At 66.0% G+C, this 17,249-nt stretch overlaps 2 protein-coding genes across 3 annotated transcripts in view; one reads left to right on the top strand and one right to left on the bottom strand.

Moving 5' to 3' along the window:
- Positions 1–446: 446 nt before the first annotated feature.
- MEGF6 (multiple EGF like domains 6) overlaps positions 447–17,249 on the top strand; it is an 85,866-nt gene continuing 69,063 nt past the window's right edge. For both annotated transcript variants that reach the window (XM_027060648.2, XM_027060647.2), the window contains exons 1-3: positions 447–731; positions 4,096–4,230; positions 8,634–8,743. In XM_027060648.2, the coding sequence (XP_026916449.2) occupies positions 622–731; positions 4,096–4,230; positions 8,634–8,743 (355 nt within the window). In that variant the 5' untranslated portion in view covers positions 447–621. The remainder of the gene's footprint in view (positions 732–4,095; positions 4,231–8,633; positions 8,744–17,249) is intronic.
- Positions 11,169–16,143, bottom strand: LOC128312381 (uncharacterized). Its single transcript, XM_053205940.1, has 2 exons — positions 12,552–16,143; positions 11,169–12,019 (listed from the first exon to the last, which is right to left on the bottom strand). The coding sequence occupies exons 1-2, from the start codon at positions 13,430–13,432 to the stop codon at positions 11,710–11,712; spliced, it is 1,191 nt and encodes a 396-aa protein (XP_053061915.1). The 5' UTR covers positions 13,433–16,143; the 3' UTR covers positions 11,169–11,709.

Raw genomic sequence — 17,249 nt, 5'->3', positions numbered from 1 at the left:
GGGCCAAGAACGCCCTGCACAGAACAAGGGTAAAAATGCCCAGGGGGTGGTCGGTGATCCGCGACGCGGGTGCCCAAGGGGGAGCACCCAGAGGCACGGGGAGGGCCGTCACCCCCCCACCCCCTTGCCCCCCGGCCCGGCAAGGGAGGGGAGAGGGCAGCCGGTGACAACGGACCGAGCGTCCGCAGAGATTTAAGAGGGACGGAGGGAGGGCGGAGGGCTCCCCCAGAGATGGGCGCCTGGGCCCGAGGTCCGCCGGAGGTGGTGGCCACTCGCTCGCAGGGCATCTAGACCCGGCGGCCTCGGAGCAGCTGAGCGCGCGAGGCTCACGGCGAGGACCAGAGGAGGGTTGGGGGCGGGGCCGGGCGGTGGGCGGGGCCGGGGCGGGGGTCCGGGCCGGGGGCGTGGCAAAGGCGGGCCGGCCTCTGGCGCCGGGGCCGAGCGCGCAGTGTCGCGCGAAGCGGGCGCCGGCCGGGCGGGAAGCCGGTCCCTCCGCACCTGCGGCTGCGTCCCGCGCGTCCCCGGCCATGGCGCACGTGCGGGCGGCGGCTCCGAGGGTCCGCCGGGACGTCCAGTGAGCTGGGGGTCGCAGGAGGGAGCCGGCGCGGGGCGGCGGGCGCGATGCCTGTCCTTCCGGAGGCGACGGCGGCGGGGCGCGCGGTGGCCCTGGCCCTGGTGCTGCTGCTCCCCGCCGGTCCGGCGGGCGCCCTGCCCCGCCTGCAGCCCGGCATGTGAGTAGCGGAGCCCCGGGCCCCTGAGCAGCTTTGTCCCTGGGGCCCTGACAAAGTTGGGCTCTTTGCCGCCCCTGGGGAGGGAGTGGTTAAGACACGGGGGTTGGGGCTTGGGTCTGGGGGCGCTTCCGTGGCGGGGCCACCTCCTCCTCCCCTTACCCTGTCGGTGACCCTCCACTCCGTCATGTGCGACCGCGCGCTCTGGCAGACGCCGCGCTCCAGTCGGGGTCCTCGTGGGCAGGGTCTGGCTAGCGAGCAGGAAGGAAGCAGCCCCTTCTCACTTCCTTCCAAAGCTGCCTCCGGGGGCCTGGGGGGCCTGTGCAGGGGCGGGGAGCGCCCAGACGCAGGGGGGGGGGCGGTAGTGGTGGTGGCTGGACGTGGTTTATGTGTTAAACACGTGCGTGCTGGGGCTGAGAGACAGAAGGAATTCAGCACCAGAATGGGCAGGAAGAGAGGGTCCGGGAGCCAGCGGAGATGAATTCAGTTTTGAAAGATGATTCCCCAACGGGCCGTTTAGCGGTCTCTCTTAACGGGCAGATCCATCCCGTGTTGGCCTCCCAGGACCGCTGGTGCCAAAGTGAGCCAGAGAGGAGGGGGAGGAGGGGAGGTGCCTGCTGGGGGCCCCCAGCCCAGGGCTCCTGCAGGGTGCTGCAAAGGGGCAGGCCAGTGGCCCGGCCCGGGTTAGGGACCCCTGCCCGGCACTCGCCCAGAGGGCCCAGTGCACCTGGTGGGGCAGAGCTGGGGGGCAGGGCAAGTCGGTGCCCCAGGACCCCCATCCCCCACCCTGGGTCTTGCTTTGCCCCAGGCAGGAAGATTTCCTTGTGGCCTTTGCATCCAGAAATGTGAGTGGCCTGAGTCCCGACTCTGCATGACTTCTGCTGGACATTTTTCTTTCCTGTGATCCCAGTGAGTTCATTTGTCCAAGGGAAGCTGCAGGCTCAGAAGGGATTATCACAGCGGCGGGCGGCCCCTGACCCTGGTTGGCATGTCACCTAGGGCTCCGGGAAGCCTCTGGCCACTCTGGGGCAAGCAGTGGGTCGCAGAAGACCTCTTTCTGCTTCCTGCTTTTCCCAAAGCCTCCTCTGCCCTGTCTCTTCCTCCCCTTCCTCCTCCTCAGGGAGCCTCCCACATGTCAGGGGTGGCTTCCCCTATGGGGGCCTGTGTCCCTGTTTCTTGGCTAGGCTTCTGTTCTCAGATGGCCCTGGGCAGACTGAGTTCTGTGACACCTTGGGGTATACCTTCCACAGCCCCATTGTCTCTGATTGTCTCTGAGGCACCTGGTGCTAGGCAGCATTGAGCTCCGCTGGCCAGCTGAACAGGGGACAGCCTTCTGCTAGACCCCGGAGTGCTGGAAGCCAGTGGGCTCTGGGTGCCAGAATTTGCTTTTTGCTCCTTGTGCCCCAGAGGAGCAGGGGAGGGGGCCAAGAGAACAGCCGGGGTCCCTGAAAGTGCTTTGTCCTCGCTGGTCCTGTGCCCCCTGCCCCCTTCCCCTGGGGAGGTCTGATGAGCCCGTAGGGCCCTGCACAGGCCTCCCCACTGTCTGTGACTGGTTTTCCTGGTGGGCCTCTGGGGGAGACAAAGAGAAGAGGGGTGCCGTGGAGTAGGGGTCCCACTGACCCGTGGCCCAGGGTGGCCTTTGTGGACGTGTGGGAGCTTGTGGCTGGTTCTTGGGTTCCCACTGGCCGACCGTGTCCAGACTGAAAACCCTACAACATGTCTTTATTTATTTATTTATTTATTTATGCCTCTAAGTGCATTTGTGCTGGAAGAATGGTTGGCTTATCTTCCTGGGGCCTGGAGTGACCGCTCACTACACACAGGGCTGGCCCAGGGCTGCTGGTGGGGTCTGGGGATGGGGAGACAGTGTCCCCTACACTGGAGCTCCAACCGGCCCAGGGCCGAGCCTGCAGGCTTCCAAGTTCAAGGGTTGCGCCTGGTCCAGGGGGACGTGTGTTCAGAGGCCCACCCTGGGGTTCAAAAGGGGAGCTTGTAAAGACAGACATGACTGAGACGCTTCTGGGGAGCCTAGCCCTCCTCCTGCACAAGGGTGTGCACGCAGCCCGGCTTCGCCAGCTGGGCGGGGCTGCCTGCCTCTCCCTCCCCGCCGGCTTTTCCCCTTCCTGTCTCCTCACCCCGGGGCCATTATCCTGGGGCCTGCTGGCCTGGAACCGCCTGCCCCAAAGGGACGCCTCACGTGCCCACCTTCTCCTCGGCTCTGGGCTGAGGCGCCGGCCTCCAGGAGCCCCTCTCTGCCCGGGAGCAGATGTCCCACGGAACTATTTGCTTTGTAGTCTGGGAATTGCCTTGCCTCTCCAGATGGGAACCAGGAGCCAACTGCAAGGACAGGCCTGTGACTGTCCTGCGACTTGGGCTGACACTTCGTCTCTATGTCTGTTCCCTCCCCCATCCCACCTCCTCCGCCCCGAAGATGGAAAAGTTGGCCCAAGCTGTGCTTCTGAAGGGCTGGGAACTCCCCCGAGGGGATCGGTGACGCGCTCACCCCCGTCCCCGGGAGGCCAGTGGGCAGCCAGCAGAGCGGGGACTGTTTTGGGGGGCTGTGGAGGGAGCAGCAGAGCCGGAGGGGGAGCCCAGGCCCACGGGCCTCGGGAGATGTCACGCAGGTGACTAGGGGATGGGAGAGTGGCCCGTGGGAGTGAGCCCACAGGGTTGTGTGACCCTGAGGGTGTCCACGGGAGAGGCGAGCCCACCCCCCATCCCCTTCCTCAGAGGCTGTGGAATCTGGCTGGCCTCGAAAACTTTGTGCCTTGTCTCCCGAAATTTGAAATTTGCCTGTGTCTGGCTGGGGCAGCTGCCCCTCCCCCCACCTCCCAGGCCCCTTCTCTATAACCACCTCCTTCCCGAGCGAGGCACCCTCCTGTCCTTATGTGGGGGCGGGGGGGTCAAGGGCACTGGGGAGCCACTGACATCAGAGGGCTCCGCCTTGCACCCCTTCCATGCTCCCTGGAGGCTCCCCGCCTTCCACACTTTGTCCCACCTGGAGTGAACTCCGTGTGCCCAGCGGGGGCAGCTCAGGGGACATCTCTGAGGCCAGGATGGCTGGGAGGTGGGGGCCTAGGAAGGGAGTCACACGGACGCGGGGTCCGTGTCACTGTTCCCGCTGACCCTCAGGCCCCTGTTGTCCGGGCAAAGCTACAATAGTCCTGTGGGTGGTATGGGGCCCCTGCAGGGGGTCTGCAGGATGTGGCCCTGTGGCTGTCCCTCCTCGTCCTCTTCCCACACCTCGAGCCTGGCCCTGCCGCAGGCCTGGGACGGGCACCGTGGGGCCTGGCCCTGCTGTGCACCCCACCCCTGGTGGCTCCACGCCCTGGACTGGGGCCTACTGACCATCTGTCCTCTGTCCCAGGCCGCACGTGTGCGCCGAGCAGGAGCTGACCCTGGTGGGCCGAACCCAGCCCTGTGTGCAGGCTTTCAGCCGAACCGTGCCCGTGTGGAAGCCGGGCTGCGGGCGGCAGGCGTGGTGTGTCAGCCACGAGCGGAGGTATGTGCTGGGGCCCCAGGTCCGGTGTGCGAGCGGGCGGCCGGGGTGGGGGGGTGCTCTCCTGGTCCCAGGGCCGTCCACACCCCTTCCCGCTGCCCTGCGCCTGATGCCAAAGCTTTTCCCGCCCCGGAGGGCAGCTCACAGACGGAGCATTGCTGCTCAGTGGGCCCTGCAGGGAGGAGGGGACTCTGGGAAGGTGCTCTGAGGAGGACGGGGGTCCCGTGGCCGAGGCGGGGTGCTGGGGGCAGTGGCTGGCCACACGAGAGGGGAAGAGTGGGGTGCTCGGCCCGCTGAGTGCCCTGTGGGAGCTGCTTCGGCCGAGCCCTGGGCCTCATTCCCCAGGGGAGCCAGTGCCAAACCTTTTCTTGCTCAAGATTTTATTTCAAAATCAAATTAAGGAGTGCCTTTGCATACCTCTCCTCTCTCTGGAATCTGCCCGACTGCAGAGCCGGATGGTGGGGGGGCCTCAGCTCGGGCAGCTCCCCCATTAGGTGCAGGGAAGGTGGGAGCGGCCCTCACGTGGGGTGTGGCGTCCAGCTTCGCAGCGTGGCCTTCGAGGCACGCCTGCGTGGCGTCATCCGTGTGGGGTGCCAGCTCCCTCCGCGGGCCCTTGGTGGTCTCTGAGGGCAGCGTCCCTTGTTCCAGGTGCGCCGAGGGTGGGCGCCATAGCCAGCGGGTGGGGGTAGGGATGCCGCTGCCCGTGCCGTGGAGCATAGGGTGGCCCCTCAGCCACGGAGGGTCCTGCCCAAAGGTCAGGGGCGTCGACGCTGGGAACCGGGGGCAGAAGGAAGATGTCTGCCCTCCTGCTGCCCCCAGAGTTGTGCTCTGTGTGGTCCTCCGGGCCTCCTCGTGTGTGCGGCCACCAGCATTCACAGATCGGGAATGAGGTCACGTCAGCCGTGTCCCCACGACGACCCGTGGGGAGAGGTGCTGTTTCTAGAAGCTGCCAGGGGCCCCGTGGTCCCAGGGCTGGAGCGTGGGGGGGGGGGGGTGGTGTACGTGTGCGCTGAGGGAGCCCCCAGGGCGGACAGTTCCCCGATTTCCTTGTCGCTGGTCCCCAGGCTGGCCTGGGTAGGGGCGGGAGCATCCGGGCACCTTCAGTCTCCTGGCAGAGCGTCTGGGGCCCTGGGAGGAAAGTCCCACTGTCTGCGAGGGCCTTGCTGCCCGGTCACGTGGGGCGGGGGCCATGGGTCTCTGCCACGTTTCCTGCCAGGGAGTGGGGAGTGGTCTGTGTTGTGTGTGGGGGTCTCCTGGGAAGGCTCAGGAGGGGCCACATGCGGAATGGGTTCCTGGCATCCTCTCCTGGCCCAGCTTGAGGTGATGGGGCTGGGGCAGTTTGGGTCCCTGGCCTGCGGGGGGTGGGGGTGCCTGGCCTGGAATGCAGCCACGTGGGCTGCTCCCCCCATGGTCCTCCACCCCACGTGGATGAGAGCTGTCTTACCACCTCTGTGTCCTGTAGGGTTTCTGCGACCTGTGCTAACCGCTTCCCTTCTGTGGGGCGCCCGCTGCGCCGTAATGGGTGTGTCCCCTCCCGCGGTGCCACAGCTGAGCCTCATGTGCTGTCTGGGGCAGTTGTCCACATGCCTCGTGCGGACGTTTCTCCAGTGGCCGTCGAGGCTGTGGCCTCTGCCAGGCACGGTCCCCTTCATCCTTCAGGAACGCACAGGGGCCCAAGCTTGTCTGGGTGGCCGGCCCTGCCCCCGGCCCCCTTTCCCCATCTGCCAGCTCCTGGCGCATCAGGAGGGTCTCCCCGACAAACCACCAGCCAGCTCAGGCTGTGCCGGGGGGAGGGGCTCCCAAGCCCACGGGAAAGGCCCCCTGCCCTTTGGGGGGTGTGGCCTGTGCAGGGGGAGGAGGGAGGGAAAGGGTGCTTGGAGGAGCCCAGAGCCCTCCCAGAACCCTTCCCTCCAGGCCCGCCCGACCCCCCACCCCCTGTCGCCCCTGGCCCTGCCCTAAGCCAGCTCCCCGGCGGGGGCCAGAGCCCGCGTGGGGTGTCCCGTGTGGGCTGCAGGGGAGCGACGGGGCAGTAGGCCCACCAGCTGTGTCGCAGGGGTCTCTAACTCCCAAGGGCGGGAGCGTGGGGAGGTGGCAGATGGGCCGGCCGGCTCCGTTCTCCGGGCGACCGCGCGCAGCAGCACGTAGCCCCGGGAGAGGGATAAATATTTACGGCGGAAGGGCCCGAACACCGTTTGCTCTGCCAAGAGCCGTCCACTGCTGCGGTCGGTGTCTCTCCAGGCAAGCGGTTTCATGTCCTGCCGAAGTGATGTTTTGCAAAGCTCTCCCGAGCTGCTGTGTGCAGCGAGCACATGAACTCACGCTTCCGGGAAGTGGCCTGCCTTGTTGGTGGGGTCCTGGTCCCCAGGGTGGCCGTGGGTTTCCCACGGCTCCCTGAGGCCAAGCCCCAGCAGGCAGGAGGGTGTTTGCTCACCTGGAAAGGGCAGACCGGGCCCTCGGGCCGCTCCCGGGGCTCAAGGGTCCTTGACCCCATGGCTGTTGGATGAGCCCCGGTCACCTTTCCCACAGACAGCGGTGGGGCAGGGGTGGCCTCGGGTCACCCCCTTCCTTTTGTTCTGTTACTCCGCTCTCTGTCCCTCTTCCCCGGCCTTCCTGCCCACCTCCCCACGGCCTGTGACCAGTCCTGTCCCGTGGACACAAGGACCTCACAGCCACGGACCCAAGGGCAGGGGCTGAGCACCCGGTCCCGCGTTAGTTTCCTGTTGCTGCTGTAACAGGTTGTGACAGACTGTGGGGGCGGGGCTTCAGTGTTCTCTGCCCGGGGGCCTGAGACCCAGGTGTGGGCACAGCTGGTTCCTTCTGTCCCAGGCCTCTCCCTGCCCCGGGTCCTGGTGGTGGCCATGTCCTGGCTCACACCTGCCTCTCCCCAGTCTCTGCCGCGGTGGTCACGTGGCCCTCCAACGGTGTGTCTGTGACCGTTCCCTGTCTTCCGAGGACATCAGTCCTTGGACTGCGAGCCCACCCGAAGTCAGTACGGGCTCCTCTCAGTTTGTTTCCATTGGGAAAGACCCTGCTTCCAAATAAGGTCAATGGTCTTCGCCTCTAGGTGAGAACAGAGAGGCCGGGCTGGGGCATTTAGCTGTCTGTCTGGCTGACCGTCACCGGGTAAGGGTGGAGGTGGGCGGGGCAGGGATGAGGAGGGAGAATCAGTTGTAACTCACTCTGAACAAGGGGGAATGGAGCTTTCCGGAATGGCAGAGACCCTTCCGAAGGCTGAGGCCCGGCAGAAGTGGAGCCAGGATGTAGGAGCCTGGGGCTGTGGGGTGCCACTGAGACGGGGGGCTGTGTGGGCGACGTGGGACCAAGGCACTTCTGCCCCCCACCCTGGCTGCGGCTCCAAGGTCAAGGCCGCGGGGCGAGTCCCAGGACTGTGGGAGGTGGACCCCTTGACCACTGCTCCTCCAAGGCCACCCTGTGGGGCCTGCTGCTGTGCAGAGAAGCAGGGTGGAGGCTGGGGTTGGCCAGCCCGCCATGCAGAGGGCGGCCCCAAAGGTCCTGGGGCTGCAGGTGGCCTGGGGCAGCCTCCAGGGGAGCTGGTCTCTTTCTGGTTTAGTCAACGCCCTCCTATGGGCACTGCCCGTGCCAGGCCCCAGACTGGCCAGACCCGGGTGCCTCCTTCCAGCGTGGACCCCCTCCCAGCTCCTGCTTGGGGCTCTGTCTCTCTCCGCTCAGCCTTTGTGAGAGCTGCCCCCATCCTGAACAGGAACCGGCCTTGGACCCAGGCCGCCCTGTCCCATCTCCTTTGAGGGTCCCTCCCGCCTGCTCCCTTCTGATGGCAGTGCTGTGTGTGACCACAGTCTGGCCCCTCTGCTGTTGTCCACAGCTGTCCTCCCCATCACCCTGGGTCCTCGGCTCAACCCTCCACCCCGCAGGTGGGGAAGAGGGCCCTCGCAAACCGCGAGCGCTCGGGGTGGTCCCTCTGTCTGGTGTACTGGGAGCCTGGGGTCTGAACTGGCACTATCCAGGGCACAGCCTGCCTAGCACTGGGCACCTTGGAAGCCACTCTTGGTCCTCGGCCTGGACATTTCGAGTCTGACCCCGAAGGCCTCAAACCTGGCCTGGGACCAGACGTGGGATGCTATGCCTGTCCTGACGCTGGCTTGGAGCTGGGCCCCAGCGGGGGCGGAGAGGGAAGGGGGCAGCAGCCCCACGGGCGGAGCTGGCCGGGGCCATTGGTCCTGGCTCCAGGGCAGCCACGTGTGCCCTGCTGCCCCTCTTCGTACGGGTGTGGCTCACAGACCTTCCCCCCACCTTGGAGCCTGGACCTGAAAGGAACAGTCGGGGAGCCAGCGTGGGGAGGGGTGGGTGGGTGAGAGCCAAAAGCAGCGGGACGTGCCGCCAGAGCTGTGTCTCCATGGTAAACGTTTCCCTTCTCCCTTCTTTTCTAGAACCATCTACTACACGGGCCACAGGCAGGTGTATGCCATGGAGGCGCAGACCGTGTTCAGGTGCTGCCCCGGTTGGAGCCAGCAGCCCGGTGACCAGGGCTGCCTCTCCCGTGAGTGTCCTTCCCCAGCACTAAATCTGTGCCTCAGAAGAGGCCGCGTCTGAAGGGATCGTCCTCCAGCGGTGGGGGTAGAGACCCTGTCTCTGCACTTGGTGGCACTTCCCACAGTGTGAGAGTTCCCCACTCTGCCCCCCACCCAGGCTGTAAAACAGAATAATAGAAGAGGAGCGGTGAGCTCTGTAGGCTGATGCGGGCGGGGGCCAAGGAAAGAGGGCTGGGGCTGGTGGGGGCTCCGAGCGGAGGGTGGGGGGCTGTCGGCCAGGGCCTGGCATTCGGGGGAGGGGTCTGAGGGCAGCCCCGGGACCACGCGGTGGTGTGTGTGGGCTCAGGAACCTCTTCAGGGCCCTGTCACGGAGCCAGCCCACCATAGCCACACCCCTGCTCTTGGGTCTTGCGGGCCTGTGTTCCCAGGAGGGCCCGGGGCTGGGCGGTGGCCCCCGGCCTCTGTGGACATTCGAGACGGCAGCTCCTGTCCTGCCTCCCGTCCTAGAGCCATGGGCCTCAGACTCCCCAGGTGCCCAGTGGAGGTTTGTCACTGCCTCCCTCAGAGAGAGGGGGTCCTGATCGACGCAGGAGGGACGGGGAGCCCGTGTGTCAGCACACGAGAGCCTCACTGTGATGCCTCTGCTTCTCGAAAGGAAGGGGGGGTCACAGCTGTGGAGTCTGGCGGCAGAGGGTATTTGGGAAGCCGTTCCTGGCCTGTGGGTGTGGGCACAGGTGGGCCGGCAGGTGGGTGTGGGCACCGGAGGGTGTGGGGACAGGTGTGTGCGGGGACAGTTGGGCCGGCAGGTGGGTGTGGGCACCCGAGGGTGTGGGGACAGGTGTGTGTGGGGACAGTTGGGCCAGCAGGTGGGTGTGGGCACAGGTGTGTGGGCACAGGTGGGCCAGCAGGTAGGTGTGGGCACCGGAGGGTGTGGGGACAGGTGGGTGGGCAGTTGGGGTAACTGGGTAAGAGGAGGCCGCATCCCTTCCCAGAGAGGTGGCCTCGGAGGTCTGGCCTCCCCTGAAACAATTCCGTGGCGCCCCCTGATGTGAGGCGAGGGACAGGGCCATGCTGCTGCGGTGGCTGGGGGTCCCGGCTGCCCCCTGCTGGGATGGGAACCAGACTTGGGGGGCCGTGTTCCAGCCTGTCTCTGCCCCTGGGCCCCTCCACACACGGGGAACGTGGGAGCCGCTGGACAGGGGCAGAGAGCTTTTACACGAACTCCAGTTGGAGAAGGGGAAGAGAAGGATGGTGGGTGCTGTTTTCTGGGAGAGGAAATGAATAATTCTCCCCAGGAAGGGAGCAGGAGGGAGGAGGCGAGGAAGCAGCTCCACCTCCCTGTGGGCAGGAGAGCCTGGGGGGACGAGGGGGGGACGCCTGGATGCCGGCCAGCCCCCCACCCCCGCCGGCGGCCCTTCTCCCCACACCCTCTGATCGCTCTCTGATCGTGGTGGTGTGTGTGTTCCCTGCTTCCGGCTTCTAGGAAAACAAAGGGGTCTGTTGAGTGGGGGTGCAGACATCAAAGCCAAGGCTCCTGGTTTCCGCTGTGAGGCCGGGGCTCCTCAGACCTGCCAGAGGCGTCCCTACCAACCTGGTGGGTGACGGGGGCGGGTGGGGGTGAGGAGCGTGGCCTTTTACACCTGGGAGGGGACACGGATGTATAGCCACATGGTGGCCCGGGGGTGGGGGGCCCTCTGGGCTTGGCTTCCTGGTTTGGGGGGACTGGCGTGTAGCCTGTCACAGGCAAGGACGGGGGGAGCCCGGGTGCAGGCCGGGGTCTGTACCCCACGTTCCCACAGCCCAGGCTCATGAGCTGGGGTCCCATAACCCTTGGTTTTACCCGTGTCTCAGAGAGACCATCCCAGAGGCAGGGCCAGGGAGCAGCCGCAGGGCCCAAGGGCCGGCCAGACCCTGGGAGGCCCTGTTGGCCTCTCTCCATGGCAGAGACGGGGCCCAAATGCTGGCTTTTCAGGGATGGGAGGCCAATTTCAGCAGAGGTGTTCAGGGCCAGCGGCCACCACGGTCTGTCCTGCCCGGTCTGGCTCCACTGGCAGGAGCGGGGATGCGGTAGAGGGGCAGAGCGGCCTTGGCCTTGCAGAGGTGGAAGAGATCGGCTGCGGTCAGGGCTGTGGCGGTGAGGACATTGTGGGGGGTCGGGTGTCGGCCACAGTGCCTGGCCTTGGCGGTCCCGGTTGTCATCAGTCTCCCCGTGTATCCTGAACTGGAGGCTTTGCCTTTCTTGACTGGTTTTTTTTTTTTTTTTTTAATGTTTATTTATTTTTGAGAGAGGGAGAGAGACAGACAGACAGACAGAACACGAGCAGGGGAGGGGCAGAGAGAGACTGAGACAGAATCTGAAGCAGCTCCAGCCTCCGAGCTGTCAGCACAGAGCCCCATGCGGGGCTCGAACTCACAAACGGTGAGATCATGACCTGAGCTGAAGTCGGATGCTTAGCCGACTGAGCCACCCAGGCGCCCCTCAGTTGTTTTTAAAGGATCATTTTTAGTGCAGGATTTACTTATTTACGTATTTGGGTTTTATCTGTTTATTTGAATGTTCCAGAAAAAGCCCTGTGATCCAGCCTCTCCGGACACCCACTTGTTCCCCGGTGTCTGGGCTGCCGGCATGGGAAGGGGAGGGACTGGGGGGTTCACATGGGGAGGGTCCTGAGCCTGGGACCCTGCCCCCTGTCGCTCAGCTCCCACCGAGCTCTGGGAGGTGAGGCCTGACGGGAGGCTGGTTGCTCGAGGATGCTGATGTGATGGGGTGTGAAGGGGAGCACAGAGCCAGCTGGGGCTTTGGGGTGGCTTTGGGGTGCAGATGGGCAGGGGAGGCCCGGGGTGGGGGTGGGGGTGGGAGCATTCAGGGAGCCTGCTGGGGCCCCGAGCAGGAGGAAGTGTAGCGGATGGCGGGGGGCGGCAGAGGAAGGCGGGAGCACATGTGGGAGCACGGCCGTGGCTGAGGAAGGTGGGCTCAGCACAGGGAGTGTGCTTCCTGCTGTGACCTCTCCCGGGCTGAGCAGGTGCCCAGAGCCCCCAGCGCCCGGGAGGCCCTGCCCTGGGGGGTCAGGTGAGTGTCTGCGGGGCTGCCTTTGGCCTCTCCATGGGCTTGCCTGTGGTGGCAGGGCTGGGGCAGGGTCTCTGGGCTCCCGAGTGCGAGCGCTGATGGGGTGCCGGGCCCCACTTGGGAGGGGTGCCCGCTTCCCTGGGGGTCAGGATCCTCCAACCTTGTCCCGTTCCTCTGATGGCTTCCGGCACCTTCCCTCGGTCCCAGTGCAGACTGTCTGTGGCCCAGGGGGAGTGGGAGGTGGTCAGGCTGGGACAGGGCAGGGAGCAGCCCCCGCCCTGCTCCACCAGCCTCGTGCCCTGGAAGTGCGGCTGTGTGCGGGCCGACGTCCGGGCCCCCCGTGTGTTTGTGTGGGATCGAGGAGGGGGCCTAACGCCGTCTGGGAGAATGGCAGGAAGCTTCTAATGGCCGTCATGATTGCTCAGAGACCCACTAAGCGGCATTTGTGACCCGGAGGTGACCGAAAAGGGAAAGTGCTGGCTGGGTGGGGCGCGTTGCCTGGTGACCGGGGGGCCTCCCCGGGTCCACATGGCTCCCCTCTGCGTGCGTCCCCAGGGCAGCCTGGCGCTGACCCCCTCTGCCGTCGGGGTGCCAGATTCCTGCCCAGCGGCTCTCGCAAGTCCCCGTCTCTCCCAGTCAGGTGCAGATTCTGCCTAGACCCCCTGAGGCCCTGGGTCCTGGCTCCCCCTCATCAAAGGCGGGCCTGAGTGTGAAGGTGGGTGTCTGGCCTGACCCTGACATGCACGCACCTAGGAATGCGGTGCCGAGAATACGTTCTGTGGCTCCCCGATCTCTGTCCGTATAGGGCTGGGCTCCGGCCATCTGAGGAGGCCACAGGCCCGAGCAGGTGCTGGGAGCCGCACCAGAAGGGGTTCTGCGGTCCTCGCAGTTCTGGTTCCTTTGTTGCACGACTTCTCAGAGCATTTAACATGCTAATGTGCCCTGAGGATTCCTGAGACAGACCGTAGCGTTCCCAACCAATTCTTTCTTTGAAAAGAAAGGAGGAAGACACAACAAAGTCGAAACAATAAGCAGGGTCCTTAAAGCAGGCCCTGGGAAACACCGACGCAGCTGATCCACTGGACAGACGTCTGTGCGGGGCCGACGCGGTGCCCGGCGCTGCTCTCAGGCAGAGGCTCCTGGGGCTGCTGTCCTGGGGCAGGTGGACACGCGGGAAAGCTTGCAAGCAATGCTGTGCGGGCCGGTGAGACGCGCTCTGGAGAACGCGGAGGTGGGGAAGGGACCGCAGGCCGGGCGGAGCAGGGCGGGCCTTGGAACAGCTCAGATTTACTCCCTGGAGGCCAGAGGTGTCCAGTCTAGGTGCTCGTGGGGGTCCTTCCTTCGTCCGCTGGCTTGTGGCCGCGTCAGCCCCCTCCTGCCTCCTCCCTGCCTGTGTCACCTCCTCTCTCCTAGCAGGGCCTGCCCTGCTCCGAGTGGGCTCGGGCCCTACCTTGGTCACACCCGCAAACACTCTATTTCCAAACGGGGTCGCTTTCTGAGGTCCCGGGGCCCTTATAAGGACAGGGAGCCAGGGCAGGGTCTGAGTGGGGCAGGGACACGGTCTGCTGTGGAGGGCAGAGGCAAAGTCGAGGAGCCACCTCGGGGCTGGCCCTGGGGGATCAGGGAGCATGGTGAGAAGGGGTCAGACTCTGGGTGCGTGGACAGTGGGGACTGGGTCTGGAAGCCGTGGCCGTGGCTGGGGGCCCAGGACCTCGGAGCCCTCCGGACCCCCGTGTGAGCCCAGAGTGCATGGGACAGCCGTGCCCTTGACTCTGAGCAGACCCTCAGAGATGACCGGGTCCTGGGGAGGACACTGTGGAGTGACCACCCGGAGCTTTCTCCACGGGCTTCCCGCCCCATCTTGATCACTCATGCCTTCTTGCTGCCCGGGGGATGCCGGGGGAGCTAGAAAAAAATCTGTGGCCTGTGAGGGCTTCACATCAGTAAGGGAGGGGCTGACATGGTTCGTTGTCACCGGAGCCCAGGACGGGCTGTGGGGCTGGCCGGGGGACGGAAGCCCAGGCTGCTGACTGCCTGGCAGGCTGGCCCTATAGCTCTCCCTCCCGGGACGGCCGCCGCCTCCTCTGGGCCCCGCTGGTGGGGGCGTTAGGGAAGGAGCAGCCGGGGGGCAGCCGCGAGGCCTGGGGACGGCCGCCCTCTGCTTTCCTGCCTTGCCGCTCACTTTTCCGTTTCCGTTCTGGACGCGTGTCAGCCCGCGCCCAGCGTGGGAATTTGGAGAGCTGGCGTCCTGGCCCTCCTGTCCTCCGTGTGGACGTAAGCGCCCACAGGGTCGCTAGGGGTGGGCACGCTGTCCTGCTGTGACCCCCCACCCCCAGGTCTCTCGCACCCGGTCACACGCAGCCCCGCACGGTGCCGTGCCTGGCACATGTTCGCACTTGTGCACACGCATGCCCTGGGCCAGCATGCTGTCCACCCAGGCCAGCTGACCTGCCTCGCGGCCTCACACACGCGCCCGTGCATGCGAGTGTGCTCACACTCCCACATGCGTGTGCACACAATCCCGTGCTCACGTGGATGGTCTCACACGTGCTGACACGCTCACCCTGAGACAGGCGCACACACGTGTGCTGTGTGCTCACACACGCACAAATGCGCCTGCACACACGTGCTCATGCTCACATGCACGCGCATGCACCCGTGCTGCTCACCGGTGTGAGCACTGCACGCCCACGGGGGTATGCTCGCACCCGTACTCACAGCCCCCGGCACTCACACTGACCACATGCTCCTCCCCCGGGCCTCCAGCACAGGCCTGTGGCGGGCGCGTGCCCGCAGCGGCGCCCGTGGAGTCCCCAGGCCCCAGGGCAGGCACTGGCTCGGTTCTTCCTCCGGAGCTTGGAGCTGGAGTGCCTCCCTCCCCGCCGCGAGGGTCCGGGATGGGCGGAGGTTGGGGTGGGGGCCCGTGGTCCTGGCCTCTAGCCCCCAGCCGGCAGGTCTGGGGACAGACCAGGGACAGAGAGACGGAAGGGGGGGTACTCAGGGCCTGTCCTGTCCCCTGGGCTGCCGGGGAAGCGCCTGTCTCCCGCAGCCCCCCTTTGCTGTGAGGTGGGCACTGTGGTTCCCACACCTGGCCGCCCCGCGGCTTTGCTGGATGAGCTGAGGACTGCCCTGAGCCACGGCGCTGATCCACCTGCCCTGCGGGGCGACCCAGGGCCAGTGTCGTCCTCGCTGTCACCCCCTTTGTCTGCGCTCTCCCCCACCCAGGGTTGTTGGAACCCCTAAGTGCCTCCCTCGATGGCAGATGGAGGTGCTTTGCGCCGGGTCCAGCCCTGACTCCCCTGGCCTCCAGGGCCGGTTGCTGGAGAAGTGTTGGGGACAGGCGTGTCCTCCTGGGGTTCCACCGTGCTGTGTGTGCCCCACAGTCCTGGGAGACTTTCCTGGGCACCCGGCTGCGTCTCACAGACCCTCCCTCCGGCTGGCCTGGCGGGCTTTGGCCACAGGCAGGACGCTGCCGGGTGCTGGTGTCGCTGCTATCCTTGCTAAGGCTGGGAGCTGGGGACCAGCCGTCATCGGATTGATAGGCTGCATTTGGGGTGGCCTATCTGACCTTTCCTTGAGCCTGGCCCACACTGGGAGCCTATGTGGGCGGTTTTATTGAGCCCCCACGTCCACCACGTGTCTCGGTGGGGAGCTGATCCCAGGTTCCAACCTTGGAGCTGCGGCCCAGAGAGCCCCCTTCCAGGCTCCGTCCTGGAGAAGCTGAGGATTCAGCACTGGGCATGCGCGGGGTGCAGGGAGGGGCTGAGGTCGCCTGCAGGTCTGCTCAGGATGTGACCTCAGACCCATCCCATGGACAGGCGTGCCCCTCCTCTGGGGATGCCGTGGGGGAGCTGGCGGAGGGATGGGGCTCCCCTGCTCCTGGCTCAGCCCTCGCTGCGGAGAGAGGACAGAAGCCAGAGGCGTCCGCAGGGGATGTGCGCAGGAGGCCGGCAGCCGGAGTCAGCAGGGTCACAGGCGGGGCACTGAGTCCTGGGTCTGAGTTGGTCGCTCCAGCCCCGGCCTCCTCCAGCTGCAGAATGCACGTAGGGTCTCCGGGCCGCTTCGGCAGAGGGGCCCAGGGAGGGGCTCATTCCCAGCGCTGGCCTGGAGAAGGCCGACGTTCGCCACCCACGGTTGGCGACGTTGGCCGCGTGCTCAGAGCCTGCGGGTGGGTGGCCTGGCAAGACCAGGAGAAACTCGCCAGCCTGGATCACACCTGTCCCGCCTGAGGCCACTCTACTGTCCAGCAGAGGAAGGGAAGAGGAGGGGCCGTGGGCTCGACGGAGGGGCCCTTCTGGGGGCGAGGCCTGGGCCTGCGTGCGGGAACCCAGCCACAGTGGAGGGGCGGGCCCCGCGTGGAGGGGGCGGGGCCGTGTGGAGGGGCGGGGCCGGCGCGGAGGAGGGCGGGGCAGGTGGCCTGGCAGATACTGCGCCCCCTGCACGCTTGGGGAGTTCCAGCCAAGCGCACCTGTTTCTTGCCTCCCACCTCGAGAGAAAGTGGCGCTAAGATGCCACGGAAGATGCCCACACGTGCCGCCCTCACCCTGGGGACTGCGCTCCCGGGATCTGCCATCCTGCCGACTGGACGCCCCTCAGGGCCCTGCCAGCCTGGGGATATGGGCAGAGCCAAGGCCTGGTCCGGGGAGGGGCTTGAACGCTCGGTGAACCGTCACCGTCCTCGAACCTCCAGCCCGCACTCTGTACACCAGAGCAGTGTTCCCCCTTTGCTCCCCAGATCGTGGGCGAGGAGACCGGTTCAGCCCTGGCAGCTGCTGCGGGTAGCGTGTGCGGCTTCAGGCTGAGGCAGTGGTGTGGGGGGGACCCTTGGTCGTGTGAACATCGCTAAGAATGTTGTATTCGATGTGTGCAAGTCGTGGAGCTTGACAGGACTTTCTGACCCACTGGCTAATATCAGACCGGAGCTTGAACGCCTGTGCACAACACGCAAGCCGCCTGCCTTGCCCGCTAAGGCATCTGGGCTGTGGGGCGGTGTGTGCACGGTGGTTCCTGGGGGGCTTCTCCAGCCGCGCGGGACTCCCCCGGCTCGGCCCTCCCTCTGCCTGCTTGGCCCTCAGAGAACAGAGCCACCCAGCGGCAGCAGACCCGTGGGTGCCGTGGGCCTGGGTCACCTCTGCCTGCCCTGGCATTTCTCACTCTCTCGGGGCAACCGGTTCCTTCCAGGGCCCCTGAGGGTCCTGTGGGCACAGTCCTGGCCCCCCTGACAGCCTGAGGGGGCGTCCCCAAGCCGAGCCTCTGTCGCGACCCCGGACCGTAGTGGGAATTCATAAAATTCATTTAAAAAAATGAGCTAATGTTGGGGCGCCTGGGTGGCTCAGTGAGTTAAGCATTCGACTTTGGCTCAGGTCATGATCTCACTGTTTGTGGGTTTTGAGCCCCGGTTCAGGCTCTGCACTAACTGTGTGGATGGAGCCTGCTAGGTATTCTCT

The sequence above is a fragment of the Acinonyx jubatus genome, chromosome C1, assembly GCF_027475565.1.
Source record: "Acinonyx jubatus isolate Ajub_Pintada_27869175 chromosome C1, VMU_Ajub_asm_v1.0, whole genome shotgun sequence".
Lineage (NCBI taxonomy): Eukaryota > Metazoa > Chordata > Mammalia > Carnivora > Felidae > Acinonyx > Acinonyx jubatus.
Note: the sequence above shows the minus strand (reverse complement) of the source record. Positions and strands in the feature narration are given on the sequence as shown.

Bases quoted from the DNA above. Each gene is read 5' to 3' on its own strand.
- LOC128312381 (XM_053205940.1), bottom strand. From the start codon at position 13,432: ATGCTCCCTGATCCCCCAGGGCCAGCCCCGAGGTGGCTCCTCGACTTT. The intron at 12,020-12,551 runs GTGCGTGCATGT...CCTGGGCCACAG, and splicing joins TCTCGGCACCGCATTCCTAG to ACAGTCTGCACTGGGACCGA.